Source organism: Drosophila obscura, unplaced genomic scaffold (genome assembly GCF_018151105.1).
Source record: "Drosophila obscura isolate BZ-5 IFL unplaced genomic scaffold, ASM1815110v1 contig_4, whole genome shotgun sequence".
Taxonomy (NCBI): Eukaryota; Metazoa; Arthropoda; class Insecta; order Diptera; family Drosophilidae; genus Drosophila; species Drosophila obscura.
Genome location: NW_024542828.1, coordinates 2,461,604 through 2,477,072, shown reverse-complemented (window position 1 = coordinate 2,477,072; position 15,469 = coordinate 2,461,604). Strand labels below are relative to the sequence as shown.

At 42.5% G+C, this 15,469-nt stretch overlaps 3 protein-coding genes and 1 long non-coding RNA gene across 7 annotated transcripts; 3 read left to right on the top strand and 1 right to left on the bottom strand.

The window, feature by feature from the left end:
• Positions 1-849: 849 nt before the first annotated feature.
• Positions 850-2,825, top strand: LOC111068452. Of its 2 annotated transcripts, none has more exons than XR_002607175.2 (3): positions 850-920; positions 2,555-2,655; positions 2,716-2,825. It is a non-coding gene; the product is annotated as an uncharacterized LOC111068452 (long non-coding RNA). The 2 variants fall into 2 exon arrangements; XR_002607176.2 differs by lacking the exon at positions 850-920 and adding an exon at positions 1,524-1,609.
• A 664-nt stretch (positions 2,826-3,489) lies between these two features.
• On the top strand, positions 3,490-6,879 carry LOC111068449 (maternal effect protein oskar). Its single transcript, XM_022357927.2, has 4 exons — positions 3,490-4,081; positions 4,156-4,585; positions 4,835-5,596; positions 5,656-6,879. Exons 1-4 carry the CDS (start codon positions 3,505-3,507, stop codon positions 5,756-5,758), a joined length of 1,872 nt encoding a protein of 623 aa, XP_022213619.2. The 5' UTR covers positions 3,490-3,504; the 3' UTR covers positions 5,759-6,879.
• Positions 6,880-7,453: 574 nt separating this feature from the next.
• LOC111068291 (succinate--CoA ligase [ADP-forming] subunit beta, mitochondrial) lies at positions 7,454-11,684 on the top strand. Of its 3 annotated transcripts, XM_022357673.2 has the most exons (10): positions 7,454-7,475; positions 7,543-7,617; positions 8,332-8,435; positions 9,102-9,254; positions 9,308-9,470; positions 9,527-9,794; positions 9,930-9,932; positions 10,047-10,471; positions 10,530-10,699; positions 11,342-11,684. In XM_022357673.2, the coding sequence occupies exons 2-10, from the start codon at positions 7,549-7,551 to the stop codon at positions 11,430-11,432; spliced, it is 1,446 nt and encodes a 481-aa protein (XP_022213365.1). In that variant the 5' UTR covers positions 7,454-7,475; positions 7,543-7,548; the 3' UTR covers positions 11,433-11,684. The 3 variants fall into 3 exon arrangements, with proteins under 3 accessions (XP_022213365.1, XP_022213366.1, XP_022213367.1); XM_022357674.2 differs by lacking the exons at positions 7,454-7,475; positions 9,930-9,932 and having other exon boundaries at positions 7,495-7,617; XM_022357675.2 differs by lacking the exons at positions 7,454-7,475; positions 9,930-9,932; positions 11,342-11,684 and having other exon boundaries at positions 7,496-7,617; positions 10,530-11,255.
• Positions 11,685-11,697: 13 nt separating this feature from the next.
• LOC111068290 (beta-catenin-like protein 1) lies at positions 11,698-13,746 on the bottom strand. The gene is made up of 4 exons (XM_022357672.2): positions 13,638-13,746; positions 12,142-13,575; positions 11,881-12,076; positions 11,698-11,818 (listed from the first exon to the last, which is right to left on the bottom strand). Exons 1-4 carry the CDS (start codon positions 13,665-13,667, stop codon positions 11,733-11,735), a joined length of 1,746 nt encoding a protein of 581 aa, XP_022213364.2. The 5' UTR covers positions 13,668-13,746; the 3' UTR covers positions 11,698-11,732.
• Between the last annotated feature and the right edge of the window lie 1,723 nt (positions 13,747-15,469).

Genomic DNA, 15,469 nt, shown 5'->3' with positions numbered 1-15,469 from the left:
CATTAATGATGAATTTATCCTAGATTTACATGCATATGTTTTGTGTTTTATAAATACATTTATCCCGGTTCTGATACCTATTATTGGTACCCGTGAGCTGTAAAATTTCGTTAACATCTTTAGAACAGAGACTGAGTAGTTTCTGCATTAATTGGAGCCTGAAATTACAAACAATATCTCAATTCCATAATATCCCTTTTCCCAAGGTATTGAGATTTGTTGCTCATTTCCTTCCGAACCTGCACAACAATGTTGCTAATTCATTTCCCCATGCTGCTGAAATTTTTCCCATACAAATCAAATGTATCTTACGGGAACCCGTAGGAACTTCGCAACAATGAATCTACATTCCGTTAGGAACATGCGGCTCCACCACAAACGAATAAAGTCACTAAGCCGAAAAATACGCCAGAAATATACTAAAATATACTACATATTTTGTAAAAACGTAAGACTTTACGTCATTTAAACACTTGTTGCTTATCAACCGGTAGTATGGACATTAACATACCCTATTTCATCTAATTAATGCTATAAATTCTGTTTTCATAAAAAATAAAAATGTTTTGTTTACCTATTTGTTTTCTGTACACTTACCTCGATTGATAGACAATCTCCCATTGATTTGGCCTGAATATCGTAGGCACATACTGTATTGCACTATCATATCGTATTGTGATAATGAGGACCTTCTCAAAACCGGAATCGGAAGCCCCCGTCCTGTACAATCCCCCATAGCCTTGATTAATTGCTTTTGCCGTCAGGCCACATATGGAGCCACCCGACACATGCTCAATCACTTAACTCAAGTGTTATTGCCAATCTGTTTCGACCAGAAACTGAGAAACAGGCAATACAAACAGGCAGTAGCACAGACACACAAAAGGGCTCTAATTAGGCCCGGCTCGAATAAGTACGAGGTAATGCGAAATAATAACAGATGTTAAAGCCAGACGCTGGAAACGGATAAGGGTAATTATCGGCATTGATTGGAAATTAGTGCATTGAGAGCTGCACTGAAATGGTAAACTGATTCCACTGGATAGCACGCACTTGCATTCAAGTTACACATTCCATGAATTTTCGAAATATCAACAGATTAACAGGTGTCCGCCCCCAGCGCACGCCACCACCACCCCCACATTCCCCCTCTACGATAATTGTTTGCATAAATTTGATTACATGCTGCCGTCCTCCATCGCTGCTGTATGGCGGGTGGCTTAGCTTTAGCGGCTTTAAGCCTCCATAAATTATGCAAAAATGCAGTCGGGGAGAGCCCAATGAAAAGTGTCGCTCATGATTCCAGGCGGTAAATTGCTCTTTGCAATTCTAAGCGCGTGCACTAACTCCCCCGCACCCCACAGAACTTGTCAATCACAGAGAGGAACAAATGTGGTTTGTTGTTGTTGTTGAATCAGAGTAGTTGATGATTAAAGGCAGAAGTTAGTGTGGAAGAGGGAAAAAGAGTTAGGGAGCTGGAGAAGGAGAGGAATAGCAGAAGGCAGTAGGTAAGCTAGAGAGCAGCAAGGTTTAGAAGTGAGTGGAAGGGAGATGAGGCAGTAAAAATAGGGTGATTGGAGAGAGCATAAGTTGGAGAGTTTTCTCACAAGTAAGTACTGGCTGAACGAGGCAGCATCCTTATTGGCAAAAAGTTATGACTGAAAAAAGTACGATAATAAACGTAACGTATTTGAACGTAACTTAAAGTGAACCTGCAATCAAACTTCTTTGAAACAAAGTGGCATGTATTTTTGATGCAATATGCAGCCCATAGTCTCGTTAAGGCAGTGCTGTTGGTGGGTGGAGAGATAGAATGGAGGGAGAGAAAAAACAAGCGTTGATGTGAGTGTGTGTGTATGGAATGCATGCAAATTACAGTTATTAAGCGGACAATTGCTTTGTAATGCGAGTGCATTCAAAATATTTGAAAGAGAACTACAAAAAAATGGGAAAAACGAAAGTGGAGGAGCACGTAAAAATATTTGCTGATTGCATGATACACGGAAAAAAAAAGTTACTAGAATCTAGATCAAGCGTTATGGTTTTAGTTCAGACTTTTTCTTTCCGTTACAATACTATTGTATCGTATGATATACATATGTACATATGTATGTAGTGGGCTCTTATAATTTCGAAACCTTTAAAGCTTTAATTGAAAAAATTATCCACAGTGCAGCTTAGGGATTACATTTAGAAAAGGGCAATCATTTTGTGTAAGTCAGGGCTTTTGGGGGAGTGTTATCAATTGTGCCACATGTTCTTGCACAATATTCCCGTTTAGCATTGCTTGTCACGTCCCGTTTCCAGCTTCCTCTGCAATTAAGAGAGTGTTGAGGGGGTAGCAAATGCGAGGAGATCTGGTCAAAACAGGGAGGGGGATACAACTTACACGACTTAAGCCACTTTCGGACAGTCTGTAGCTGTTCCTGTGGCCCAAGCAAGGGCTGAAGAGAAAGCAGCCCTCAATAGACGGGGTGGGGTGACTGCTATCATCCATCAAAGGCTGTCCCTTGCCCTTACCATAAAACTTATACCAGAATCTTCTAACTTCCAGGTGCACTTGTTTGATAATCATCTTTGGGAATTGTTTGCAACTCCATTTACCGATTGCCCAGCGCACGTGGGCCACCCCAGGTCTCATTGGAATTGTTTGAGGTATTGTTATTTTTATTATTTTGTAATTACTTGTAATGCATTGCTTATCGGGTAGCGTAGCGTATAAAGCAACTGTCAAGCTGTTCTTTAAACTGGTCTAAGCAACAGGACAGGCCATAAAATGGGTTGTACAGCTGATTCTATGTGTTTGTAATGACTTCCGAATGGTATTCCAGGTGGTAACTGTATTTAATTATGTTTATCAGTTTATAGTTTTATGGTAGCAACTTGAAATGTGTTAATAATGCAATAAAAGCTGTATTTTCGGTACAGTTTTCTTACAATACACTAAGAATGGAAAAGACTTTTCGATATAAATATAACTCATTAAAAACAATTTTTGTTGGGAATACATTTTATTTTATTTTATCTGCAATGTACAGATCAAACAGGAGATTGACTGTTTGGAATAATGGAAGATGAAAAATGAATATTCAATATATGTACATTGTACATACATATGTATGTACATGTGCTGTGAGAGTCCTTAGCATAGCCGATATCCAAATGTTCCACAATATGACAGCCACTCTACGGATATCCGTTCTCTGAAAAAGGTTTATTGCTTATAATAAAATTTCATCAAAGTGTCCCACCCTGATGCGTGAGATCCGTTTTCGTTAGCTTCAAAAAGTGCACCACCCTAATGCAGATCTGCCATCAAAGCAAATGAGAAATCAAAGCGCATCACACGCTAACGACTCACTCACCGTTACTCCTGGCCCCCTTCCAGCACCCAGACAGCTGCAACGAAAGTCTCCAAATCTCGCACACACATGTGCAAAACATAATGGAAACATAGAAAACTAGCGGACCAGATTGGATGACTCTCTCACTTTCGTTCAAGCGATGGCCACATTCAGAAGTGTCCACAGCGAGCCGTACACGAGTAAAAGCAGCAGCAGCAGCAGCAGCAGCAATCGCCTGACGGCATTGAGAAAACGCCTGACCACGTGTTTCCAGCAGTGGTGCGAACAGCTCCAGCAGCCGCCTTCCTTCCGCAAAAGTGGCCCCAAGCACTTTTACAAGATCTTTGTGCAAGCCGACTACAAGGTATTTGGCGAGAAGACCAAATATATTCGGCAGTTTAAGAAGATTTTCAAAGGGAACAAGGATTTGGCTAGGAAAAGTGAACCAGAGAGGGTAGTGGCCCAGACAGAGAAAGCGCCGCCCCAACCAGTGGATGTGACCAAGGAGATCCAGAGGAAACAGCTACAGCTTGTGGCCAGACTCTTTTCATCCACACTGATATCCACGGAGGAGAATATCGCCTGTAGCTACAACAGCAGCAGTAGCAGCAGCAGCATGACCATCATCGAGAGCAATTACATTGAAGTGCGTGAGGAGTACCCGGATATAGACAGCGAGATAAGAGGAATATTGCTGGCCAACGCCCAAAGTGGCATAACGATATCGAGCATCAAACGTGAGTATTCCTTGAGAGCAGAATCCCACATAAGATATATTTAGATCCCTAATCCCGACGAACCTGTTCATCAGATGAGTATCGGAAATTAACGGGCAATCCGTTTCCACTGCACGAAAATGTCACCGACTTTCTGCTCACCATCCCCTACGTGACCGCCGAGTGCAGCGTGTCCGGGAAGCGAATTTTCAACATGAAGCCACGCCCGGAGACGCGCCACCTGTACGATATGGTCATCAATCAGAAGCGAAGCAACGATCTGATGACCAGCGACCATCCGGTGGCCGCACCACCACGCTTCTGGCGCTATCAGTACAAGCGTCGGGCCCTGTCCTCACTGGACACCAACAACAATCTCAACCAGAATATCAATCACATCGAGGAGAAGCTAACGCCTGTTGGCACCAAAGAAGCCACCATCCAGGCCCAGGTGGGTCCACTGCAGCAGCTGGCCAGGGCTGCGGCGGAGTCAAACTGGTGCTATCAGGACAATTGGAATCATCTGTAAGTAATACATAAAATTCAAATCATTTGCAGGTTATTAAGAGTACATAAAATAAAAGAAGTGAGTTCTCTATGAGTATGTCTATTGGCCTGGCTGTGTTCAGAGTCTGCAATGAGTTCGATTGGCCTCCATTCCGTTTGTCCTTTTTATTCCTTCCTTATTCCTTCAATTCCTTGTGAGAATACTTTTAAATTTTCTAGTCAAACACGATCAGGATTTCAAGCTTCTTTGCCTTTCCATTCTCCCAGAAACAACTGCTATAAGCGAGCCAACATCTTTGTCGATCCTCCAGAGAAGCCAACGCCGTTGCCGGCTCAAGCAATCCAACATCATCACATCTGCCAGAACCACCGAGAAAACCTATCGAACCAACTGAACTTGCGAGTGACCGAACATCATCAGCAGCAGCAGCAGGAGCAGGAGCAGGAGTACAACCCCTCAAAGAAGCGACGCAATGAATTCTCGCCCACGCCCACACCCACCACCATATCGAGTGGGACGCAGCATGACTCCATGTTCACCATCAACTCGGATTACGATGCCTACTTGCTGGACTTTCCCCTATTGGGGGATGATTTCCTCTTGTATTTGGCCCGCATGGAGCTGAGGTGTCGGTTCAAACGGAGCGTGAGGGTCCTGCAGTCGGGTCTGTGTGTCTCCGGGCAGACCATTAGTGGCGCCCGGTCGCGTCTGCACCATGCGCAAGTGCCCACGGACACGAAGATAATTGTTAATATTGGATCTGTGGACATATTGCGGGGCCGACCGTTTGTGCAAATCCAGCATGACTTTCGTCAGTTGATCAAGGACATGCACAAGCGGGGACTGACACCGATCCTAACCACTTTGGCCCCGCTCGCCAACTATTGCCACGACAAAGCGTTGTGCGACAAGGTGGCAAAATTCAACAGATTCATTTCGAAAGAGGGCGCCGGTTACCTGAAGGTCATCGATATACACTCGTGCCTGGTCAACGAAAATGGTGCCGTGCGTTTCGACTGTTTCCAGTAGTAAGTGCAGCGATTTCTCCATCACTTATAGTTGCTAAACGATCCTCTGCAATTTACAGTTCATCCCGCAACGTAACGGGCTCCAGGGAACACTATGTGTTCTGGAACAAAATTGGCCGGCAACGTGTTTTGCAAATGATCGAAGCGAGTCTGGAGTATTGATCGGATCGGATCGTATCTGATGTACGGAGACCGGTCTGGCACTGGTCTCCCCTGGAGGAGGAGCAGGATGAAGATGTTTTATATCCACGCTGACGGCGCGCACAAGCTGTGTTTTTAAACGAAATTCGCTTACTATTTTTACTGTGTTTTATGTTTCCATGTTCATGTCTATATTTATGTTTATTTTGTATTTGTCCCCTGTATTTGTCTGTTCGTGTTAGTCCCTAGTCTAAAATAATTGTTTATAATGTGTGCGTTTTTTGTGTTTTTTGTTTTGTTAGATTTTAACCTTTTCCCAAGCTTTCTGTTGCCTTTGATTGATTTTGTATTGATTTTGAACTTTTCCATCTAGTTTTGTCTACTATCCCAAAAACTCAAGAAAAGTTCATTAACAAAACGATTGAAGGCGCCGGAAAACTTGTCTAAAAATTTTCCTAAAATTTCCAAAACATTTCCCATTGCAATCTATTTGAATGGATTGCAAAGGGAAATGATATTCAAATGCAATTCATTGCAAATGTTATAAACTGTTTTCTGTTACTCTGTTTCTGTATCCTTTGTTGGCCAAAATGTTGTATTCTCCTGTATGCGAACTTCCGCTGACTCTCTCCCCTCCCTCTCTATCCATGTGCGGGAGTGGGTGGGCCTGGGGTTATATACATTTGAGTCATGCGACATTTTGGCCCTAGAATGAAAATGCATTTGCTTCACTTGAAGCATTCGCTTGCACAAAATCAACGCCGCGGCTGATTTATTATTAATGTGTTCAAGCATATTCAAGTGAAGCATTTGCGCAATTTTCGTGCTTTAGTGTTTTCGTTTCCGTTTCCGTTTCCCCAACAAAAAGTTTATAAAAAGTTTACACTCTGCTGCAGACACGCGCTCAGAAGTGCGCGCGCTAAAGCGTGTTTGTCGGACAGTGTAGCATAGAAAACTTCTCTTTAATTATCTAAAATGAATTCTTTACTATTACTATTTATAAACTAATTCCTTCTTGTCTTGAATGTATGTTAATTGTATGTATTGAAAGTGATCACGTTTTTTTTTTTGTATGTCCTCATATAACAAGTCGCAATGTAAAATCCAAAAAAAAATTTAAAAATAAAACCTTAAGGAAAAATCCAAAACAAAAAATACATTTATTAGATCCATTAGATCGAATCTAGATCCTGATCTAGATTTATTAGATCCATGGTGGGTCCTTTACTGCAATTGCAGCAAATGCTTTGATCGTTACACTTCGTTTGAGTATCTATACGAATTTTACAGAAAACTTTTGCCATACTCTCGATGCAGAAGTCAATAAAATACCGAAGATCATTTTTTGGCCATATTTACTATTACGTATATTCATTTGTTGCGACAAAATGTACACGTTCCCGTACTCCTCAAGTACAGGATATACAAAAAAAACCCGCGAATTCGTTTCGGCTATCGCACAAAACTACCGATATTTTTTTGCAACCGTGCATCGATAAGTAGAGTCAAAAGTTGTATGATCTAATAACTGTCGATCTGCCCTGAGCTCTGAAAAGTAGTTCCTGACTGTAAAATCTAAAACAATTCATTCATTTATTTATTGTTTTGCATTAAATCAAAAATTTTCAAAACACGCGCTGCGCTCTTCCCTGCTTGCTTTGGCTCTATCGATACATCGCCCATTAAACGATATTAAGTGCTGCAAAATGTCTCACACAAGGAAAAGCAGGCGAAAAAAGTAAGCAGATTTTTGTACGTCAACTTTTGGGGCTAATCATTTGACAATTGTTTCCGACTAATTCCAGTACAAAATGGCTTCATTCCTGGCACGAACCGGCGGTCCACTCATCGAGTCCGTCAGACCCAAGACCGTTCAAAAGGTAGGCGCAGTGCAATACGGATTAATTTGCCATTTAAGCAAATGCAAAATAAGTTACTTTACATAATAATGGCAAAAAGAGGCACAGCGGGCAAGGTGAAGAGCGGCAGCTCTCTCACTCACGCATACATATGTGACGAATGGATCACAGGGCCGGATCGGCTGGGTGGGGTGCACATCGGTTGCTTAGAAGCGTTAATATTCAATAATTTCCTGCGCAATTGAATTTGTATTATGCATGGAAAGTAAACATTTGTGAGTGGTAAAGTAAATGAAAGGCCCCCGATCGCTCAGTTCGCACCTGGAGACAGCTGACAGCCACCTGACTAGCAGTGTGTCAGTGTGACGCAACTCTGCAGTGCCTCTTCGTGTGTGTGTGTGTGTGTGCTTATGCTTGATAGTGTGTTAGTGGGTAACGGTGAATAGACCTTGAATTCCTTAATTTGCTCTCTATTCGATTCTTTTTTATCAATGAGCGGATGACAGCTGTTGCTTTCATGGTTGTGGCCTGGTCGCACTAATTAAAATCCTAATCTATGCGAATTAATCTTAGTTATCATCTGAAATCCACCGTTAATCGTAACCCACTTTTGATTCCATTTTGTTTATGTTTTTTTGGGGGCCTATGACTCATGGAACCGGACTCTCAGGCGGTTCTCATATTTTGGACTTTAGATATAGTATGTATGATATCCATTTTTTTTATCATTCACAGATCCTCAGCTATGCTCCCATTGCACTGCAGCAATTGCGAAACCTGAACGTGCAGGAACATGTCTCGTACACCCTCCTCAACGAGAGTGGAATCCCAACACCGCGGTAAGCATGGCCACTAATCAACAAAGTATCGGTCCAAAGTTCAAACAAAGTGCCGTTGCTTGGACTTTAGCCAGAGAGACACTGCTCCGATTAGCGATTGGCGTACGAAACGAGTCATAATTTGCATTAATTAACTGGTCCCTGGACTGGGGTAAACAAACCAAAGAATAGCAGAACCCAGACCGAGAAGAACTGCAGATGATAAGAGGAGATAAGCTGTTACTATCTAGTATATGCAGATTGCATTAAGTGACAAGGGTCAGTGACGTGAGTCCAGATAAGCCCGTGATAGTTATACGTTTGGGGAATTAAGTGTAACATTCATTTGTTTATAAACTCGTGCTTCTAGCTTATCTGGTGACCCCAAAACATAATCATACGATCATTGTTCTCTAGGGGAATCATTTCAGTCTCCTAGGTGACCGATCAACCTTGAAATATTCAAATTTCCAACCTTCACGGGTTACACATTTTACTTGAATGAGTCTGCTGATGATAAGAGTGAACATACTATACATATATGGGACCTCTTTATCAATAATTTATGTCTCAAGTTCAATTGGTCATTTACCAGAATATGTTTCCCATAAGGAATGATTAAGCATTTTTGGAGGAGGGTTATACTTTATGAAATTGGTTTAACTTTATTTCTGTTATCCGTTACAGCTTCGCTGTGGCCAAGAATGGCAAGGAGGCCGGTGATATTGCCAACAAGCTGAAAACAGACAATCTTGTGCTGAAGGCGCAAGTTCTGGCCGGCGGACGAGGCAAGGGAACCTTCAAGAATGGCCTAAAGGGCGGCGTGCGTGTGGTCTACGAGTACGTTAATGCCTAAATGTTGAAGAATTTTATAATTAATATACCTTATTTAGTGCCAAGAGCGCCGAGGAGATTTCCTCGAAAATGATTGACCAACTCCTGATTACCAAGCAAACTGGAGCCGCCGGTCGCATCTGCAAGAAGGTGATGGTTGCCGAAAGGAAATTCCCCCGCCGTGAGTTCTACTTTGCCGTCATGATGGAGCGTGCCTTCAATGTGAGTCGAATCATGTGAAATTCGTAAGGAAATTTAACTAAAGAAGTTTATTGCAGGGTCCCGTTTTGATTGCCTCGAAGGAGGGTGGCGTGGATATCGAGGAGGTGGCCAAAGAGAATCCCGATGCCATTATCTACGAGCCCATCGACATTGCCAAGGGTCTGACCGAAGAGCAGGCATGCAAAATTGTCGAGAAAGTTGGCCTTGGCGGCGACGGTGCCGATGAGCATATCAAGATGCTGCTCAATCTGTACCAGCTGTTCGTAAAGAAGGATGCTCTCTTGGTGGAGATCAATCCCTACGCCGAGGATGCCATGAGTGGCTGTAAGTTCGCTATTTGTTTTCGTGTCAAGTGCTCTTTTGTGTAATCCATTAAAATACCTACCCACAACCCATACAAAAACCTCCTAACCCCAATCTATCTGTACAAATCATGGGATTTCACATTGTTCTGTCCAGGCTGTGAGTATGCATGAAACTAACACACCATCATTCCATCAATTAATCAATAGAATCACTATCTGAATCTTACGTATTTCTATCATTAAATCTAAACAATTTGAAACCTTTCTTAAGTCTTTGCATTGGATGCCAAACTGCGTTTCGATGACAATGCAGAGTTCCGTCAGAAGGAGCTGTTCTCCATGCGGGATTGGACCCAGGAGGATCCCAAGGAAGTGGAGGCTGCCAAATACAATTTGAATTACATTGCCCTGGATGGCACCATCGGCTGCATGGTGAACGGTGCCGGTCTGGCTATGGCCACCATGGACATCATCAAGCTGTATGGCGGTGAGCCGGCCAATTTCCTGGATGTGGGTGGCGGTGCCACTGCCGATGCTGTTAAGGCTGCCTTCAAGATCATTACCTCGGACAAGAAGGTGCTCTGCCTGTTGGTCAACATCTTTGGCGGCATTATGCGTTGCGATGTCATTGCTGAGGGTATCATTGCTGCTGCCAAGGATCTGAATCTGAACTTGCCCATTGTTGTGCGTCTGCAGGTGGGTTGAGAATGATGCATATCATTGATTATGGATATAATATTGATATTCTTAATAGGGCACCAAAGTGAAGGAGGCTCGCGAACTGATACGCGCATCTGGCCTGAAGATTTTGGCTCGTGACGATCTCGACAAGGCCGCCGATCTGGCCGTGCATTTGGCCCAGATTGTAAAGCTGGCGCGCGAAATGAAGATGGATGTGAACTTTGAGATTCCCGCCGACCAAAAGTAGATAAATCATGATTAATAATGGCTAAGTCAACCAACCACTATACTACCACAAAACAACAAACAAGTCAAACTCTTACTCAACACACAAAACCAAACTACTCAATGGAAGAGACGCCTTCGCTTCGTAGTTAGAGAACATTATGTATTCGTAACGATCGGTCGGAACAGTTGATGAATGATGATATAATTTTTTGCAAAAATGTTAAGTTTAAAGTTGAAACCCCCTATAAACTGCTGAGAGTCCAGTCCTAAGATACAAAATATTCCTAGATAATTCGAATAATCCAGCACGTTGAGTGTTCTCTTTGCACCCAAACAATTTCTATATATCTACGTCTAATTAATCACCATTAAAGTGCACGAAACAGAACAGATAGAGTAAAAAATTAAGAAACAAAGGCCATCGGTTCAATTGTGATTATTGCCAAATTCATTTAACTTTTATTTATTGAGAAATTGCGAAACTGCTTCGAAAGTGGTTCCCCAGATTGTGTATTATTTGTGCAATTTAGTTTGCCTTAAATTAAAACTCGAAACAATCATAAAAGCTTAACACATTTTATTGGTTAATTAATTTGTTAATTTCAATCATAATTCATTTCTAATATATATATCCATTTGCTGTACCTGTTCCCTTAGGGGCAAGGGTAAGAAAGATGAAGGCAAGAAGGAATGTAAGAAAGAGAAAACCAAGACCGACAAATGCATAGAAGAGAAAAGCAAGAAGTAATCCAAGAACATCTGCGATTTGCCAGCAAAGAAACTTAACCAACAAAAAAAAATATCCAAAAATGGAGGATCTACAAGGACTAAAAAAAACAAAAATAGAATGGATTGCTGGGAGTGGAGTGTAGCAGGGCCAAGCCTAAGGACAAGCCAATTTTAAATTTCTAAAAATTCAAATTTTGCCATTTACAAATGTTCAACACAACATTTTATGAACTTTTTTTGAATTTGCCCTAGTAAAAGTTTTGATAGGCAATTTGTTTTGTATGTTTCAAGAATAGTTTTTGTGGTTTATTACGTTGTCTTAGAAACGATCGACTAGAGATAGTATGTGGGTCTGCTCCTGTTGCCGCCAGTCAGTATCGCCATCGCCCAGATTGCCAGCGTATTCTGTAATTGACAATCAGCATCAGAATCATCATAATCTTTGATTAGCCATCGAGATAAATTACCCCTCATGATGCTCCTGATGGTCTTCATGGAGGCGCCACGTAGGTTTAGAATCTGTAGCACACGCTGCTTGACCGTCTCCGAGGTGGCGCTGACCTCCAGCAGTATGTAGTCGATCCGCTGAAGCGTAAAGAGGCCGCCAGTCAAACGCTTTATGTAGTTATTCTCCGCTTCCTCGTCCTCATCGATACTGGGATCCTGTTACAAAACATTTATTAATTTTTGTATCCCAATAAAAGCACAAGTAAAAAGTGTATACCAACCCTGGGCTGCTGATCAATCTCCTTGTCGATGGCCTCCACCTTGGCCAAATACTTGAGATGGAGCTCCAGCAGACGGTCGACCTTCTCGTGATCGTTCTCGCTGAATTTGGAGAGCATTCGCTGGCGATGGGTGCCCTTGCAGTTGCGCAACATCGAGGCAATGACGGAGCTGACATGCTCCTCATGCTCATCGGCCGAGAGCAGGCGTAGCTTGTTCCGTTTGGGTGTCTTCATGAACAGTGGGAAAATGGTGCGTAGTCCGAGAATCTCCACGAATTTGTTGCAATTGTCGCGACCATCCTGACCGGCCATGGCATGATCGAGTACCTTCAGCGAACCGTTGCGGGACATTTTCTTCTCGCGCAGCATCAGATTCATCAGCTGCAGACCCTCGCCGTTGAGGAACCGATCGCGATTCTCCTTGGCCATCAGAGCGGAGCACAGGCAATTGAAGAGATTCTGCATGTACTCCTGCTCCTCGTTGCTGGCCGGATCGTGACGCTTGTAAACCGCCAGCTGTTGGAGCAGCACATCGACGCCATCGATCGAGCCCAGCAGAAGGCGGTTGTCGTTCTCGGTTTGTATCAGGATGGACAGAATCTCGCTGCAATACAATTTGTTGGGATCGAAGGGAGTCTTGCCCTTGAGGCGTTTTAGCAGCCAGGCCAGCAGCCCCTGCTCGGCAGCCTCTCGCACAAACTCGCCATCGATCTCTGTGAGGTTCTCCACGATGGCCAATGTGTTGTGTACCCCGTCGGCTTCCTCCTTGACCTGCTCGTTGAGACGTTCCAGGTTCTGGACTAGCAGAGCGCAAATTTGTTCCTTCCGCAGGGCCTCGATCAGGGCCTGGGCTCCCTCTTGACTCTCGCCGAGAATATCGACATCGGTCACCTCCTGCAGCAGATCGACAACGGCCACAGCAATGTCCGTGTTCTGATGTGCAAGCAGCTCCAGCAAACTGTGCAGTCCGTGCAGTTCCACAAGCAGTGGATAGAGATCTGGCACGGTGGCCACGCCTTTCAGCTCCTGAATGACTGTGTGAAGCTCAAGTTCGGAGTCCATGAACTTTTCCGGATTGTCTGCGAACTTGATGCGCATCTCCTGGTTCTTCAGGTTGCGCTTCTCGAACACCAAGATCAATTTTTTCAGCCCCTGCTCGTCCAAAACATCGCCATCGGTCTCCTCGTTCTCCACATAACGCAAGATGTTCAGCCGCTCTTCTTCTGTCAATTCTGGGTCCAGTTCGAAGGCGTGGCTGGCGTTGGTGGAGCTGCTGCTGGCCTGTTTGCCATAATTGGCCGTCTCCTTGGCCTCGGCAATTCGCCGCATGCGTTTGGCCTTCTCATCGCCAACGCCACCGCCCCGTTTTCCAGCGGTTGTCTCTGGCTCAAAGTCTTCATCGTCCTCGTGCGGCCGTTTGGGGGTCTGCTCAGGCTGGTAGGAACATATTTTCTTGATTGTGAATGTTTATTCAGAAGAAGAAAATGTACACCTACCTTGAAGGCCAACAGTTCGCCGATATCCATCTTTAAATTCAATTTAAATCCATCAATTTCAAAAACAATTTCACATTTAAGGAGTTATTAGCAGTGTGACCGCGGCTTCATCGACAAAATATACCGTCTGACCCTCAAAAATATACCCATACTTGCACATAATGTACCGTAAATATACCGAGGAAAATCATCTTCATCAATTTTGATATTCGATTTAATATTACTAGCTAGCTAGCACTTTAACAACTGAAAATATCATTTTATCAGATAGATGAATCAATTTTCTACAATTTTGCTTATTTTAAGGACTCCCATTAATTGGATTTCTTATAAAATAAGGTTTGAACAAAGGTCAGCAAAAATGTCAATTTTGTACATGGTTGGTACATGGTATCTACACGCTTACTATACATTTTCTACAAATGGTTGAATTTTTGGGTGGATTTTTTAGTGAATTTTGTCTTGTTCGGTATTTTTTATTCTGTTTTTATTTACGCGCGCAAAAAAATAAATTGAATTTATAAGAAAAAATTTCACAAAACCTGGTCACGTTTCAAGCTTTGAACTTGAACTTATGATTGCTCCGTAATGATAAGGGTGTATGGGGTGTGACGTATGACGTCATACAATTCAAAGCTTTCAAGGATCAAATCCACCACAACACATAACTCACCGCGGGGTATTTTGTGCTTTCGGGCACCCACGGTATATTTAGTCCTTCGGGGCCAGGGTGATCCTTGTACGGAGCCCTTAAAAAAAGCTTGTCCGTTCTAATACTGGGGCCATACCTTGCCATGACCCAGTCGAAAGAGAGAACTCAAAACGCTCCCCCGGCTCATTTTTAGTTTAAAAAATATGATCCCCAAAAATACCCCAGAAATATTCCGTAAATATACTGACGGACATGTTGATATTCCTCGATTTTGATATTCGGTTTAATATTACTAGCTAGTTAGCCTTCTCAGCCCTAGACAAATATATTTATCCAATTCTTCAATCAATTTTGAACAAGATTTGGCTAGTTTTCAGAACACCTTTTTATTGGATTGTTTACATAATAATGTTCAAACAAAAACGGACAAAGCATATAACGTAAGTGTGTACCGGGATGTGACGGCATTGTTGCTGGTTAACCAAGTGTCTGCCATGCTTATGGACAGTTGTATACCCTATTTCCTCTAATAAATGTTAAATTTTTTGTTCCAAGCTGCTTTGAAACATTAATAGTGAATTTGTCTTAGATTGACATGTTTTTTCACCTATTCATGCATTTGATTTGTGTTTTGTATATACATACATATGTATATGCCGGTCCCGATACCCATTATTGGTACCCATAAGCTGCAAATTTAGTTTATATCTTTAAAACAGAGACTGAGTAGTTTCTACATTAATTGGAGCCTGAAATTACAAACAATATCTCAAGTCTATAATATCCATTTTCCCAAGGTATGCAGGTATGCTCATGCCGTGCCAAACAATGTTGCTCAATCCTTTCCACACTTTCCACTTGATCTTTTTAACACTTTTTAGTTTGCTGTTAACGTTGTCCTTTTGTTTGTTTCACTTCTTGGTTACCTACGCGTTGGTTGGTGGACAGAAGTCTCCCTTATAACTTGGACTCTTGTACACATACTGAATACAAATAGAATACAAATAGGTAGAAAACTTATAGGATTTTACTCCATTTTAGGTAAAATCGTGGTAATGCAACGGTTTTTTATTTATTTTTGGAAATTCCTAATTATAGTTAAAATTGTTCCTTTCTGTATGGGATCCAGCGGCTGAGGGGTTCGGGGTTCTTCTGGAATCTCCAAAATAGGCAGATTCTA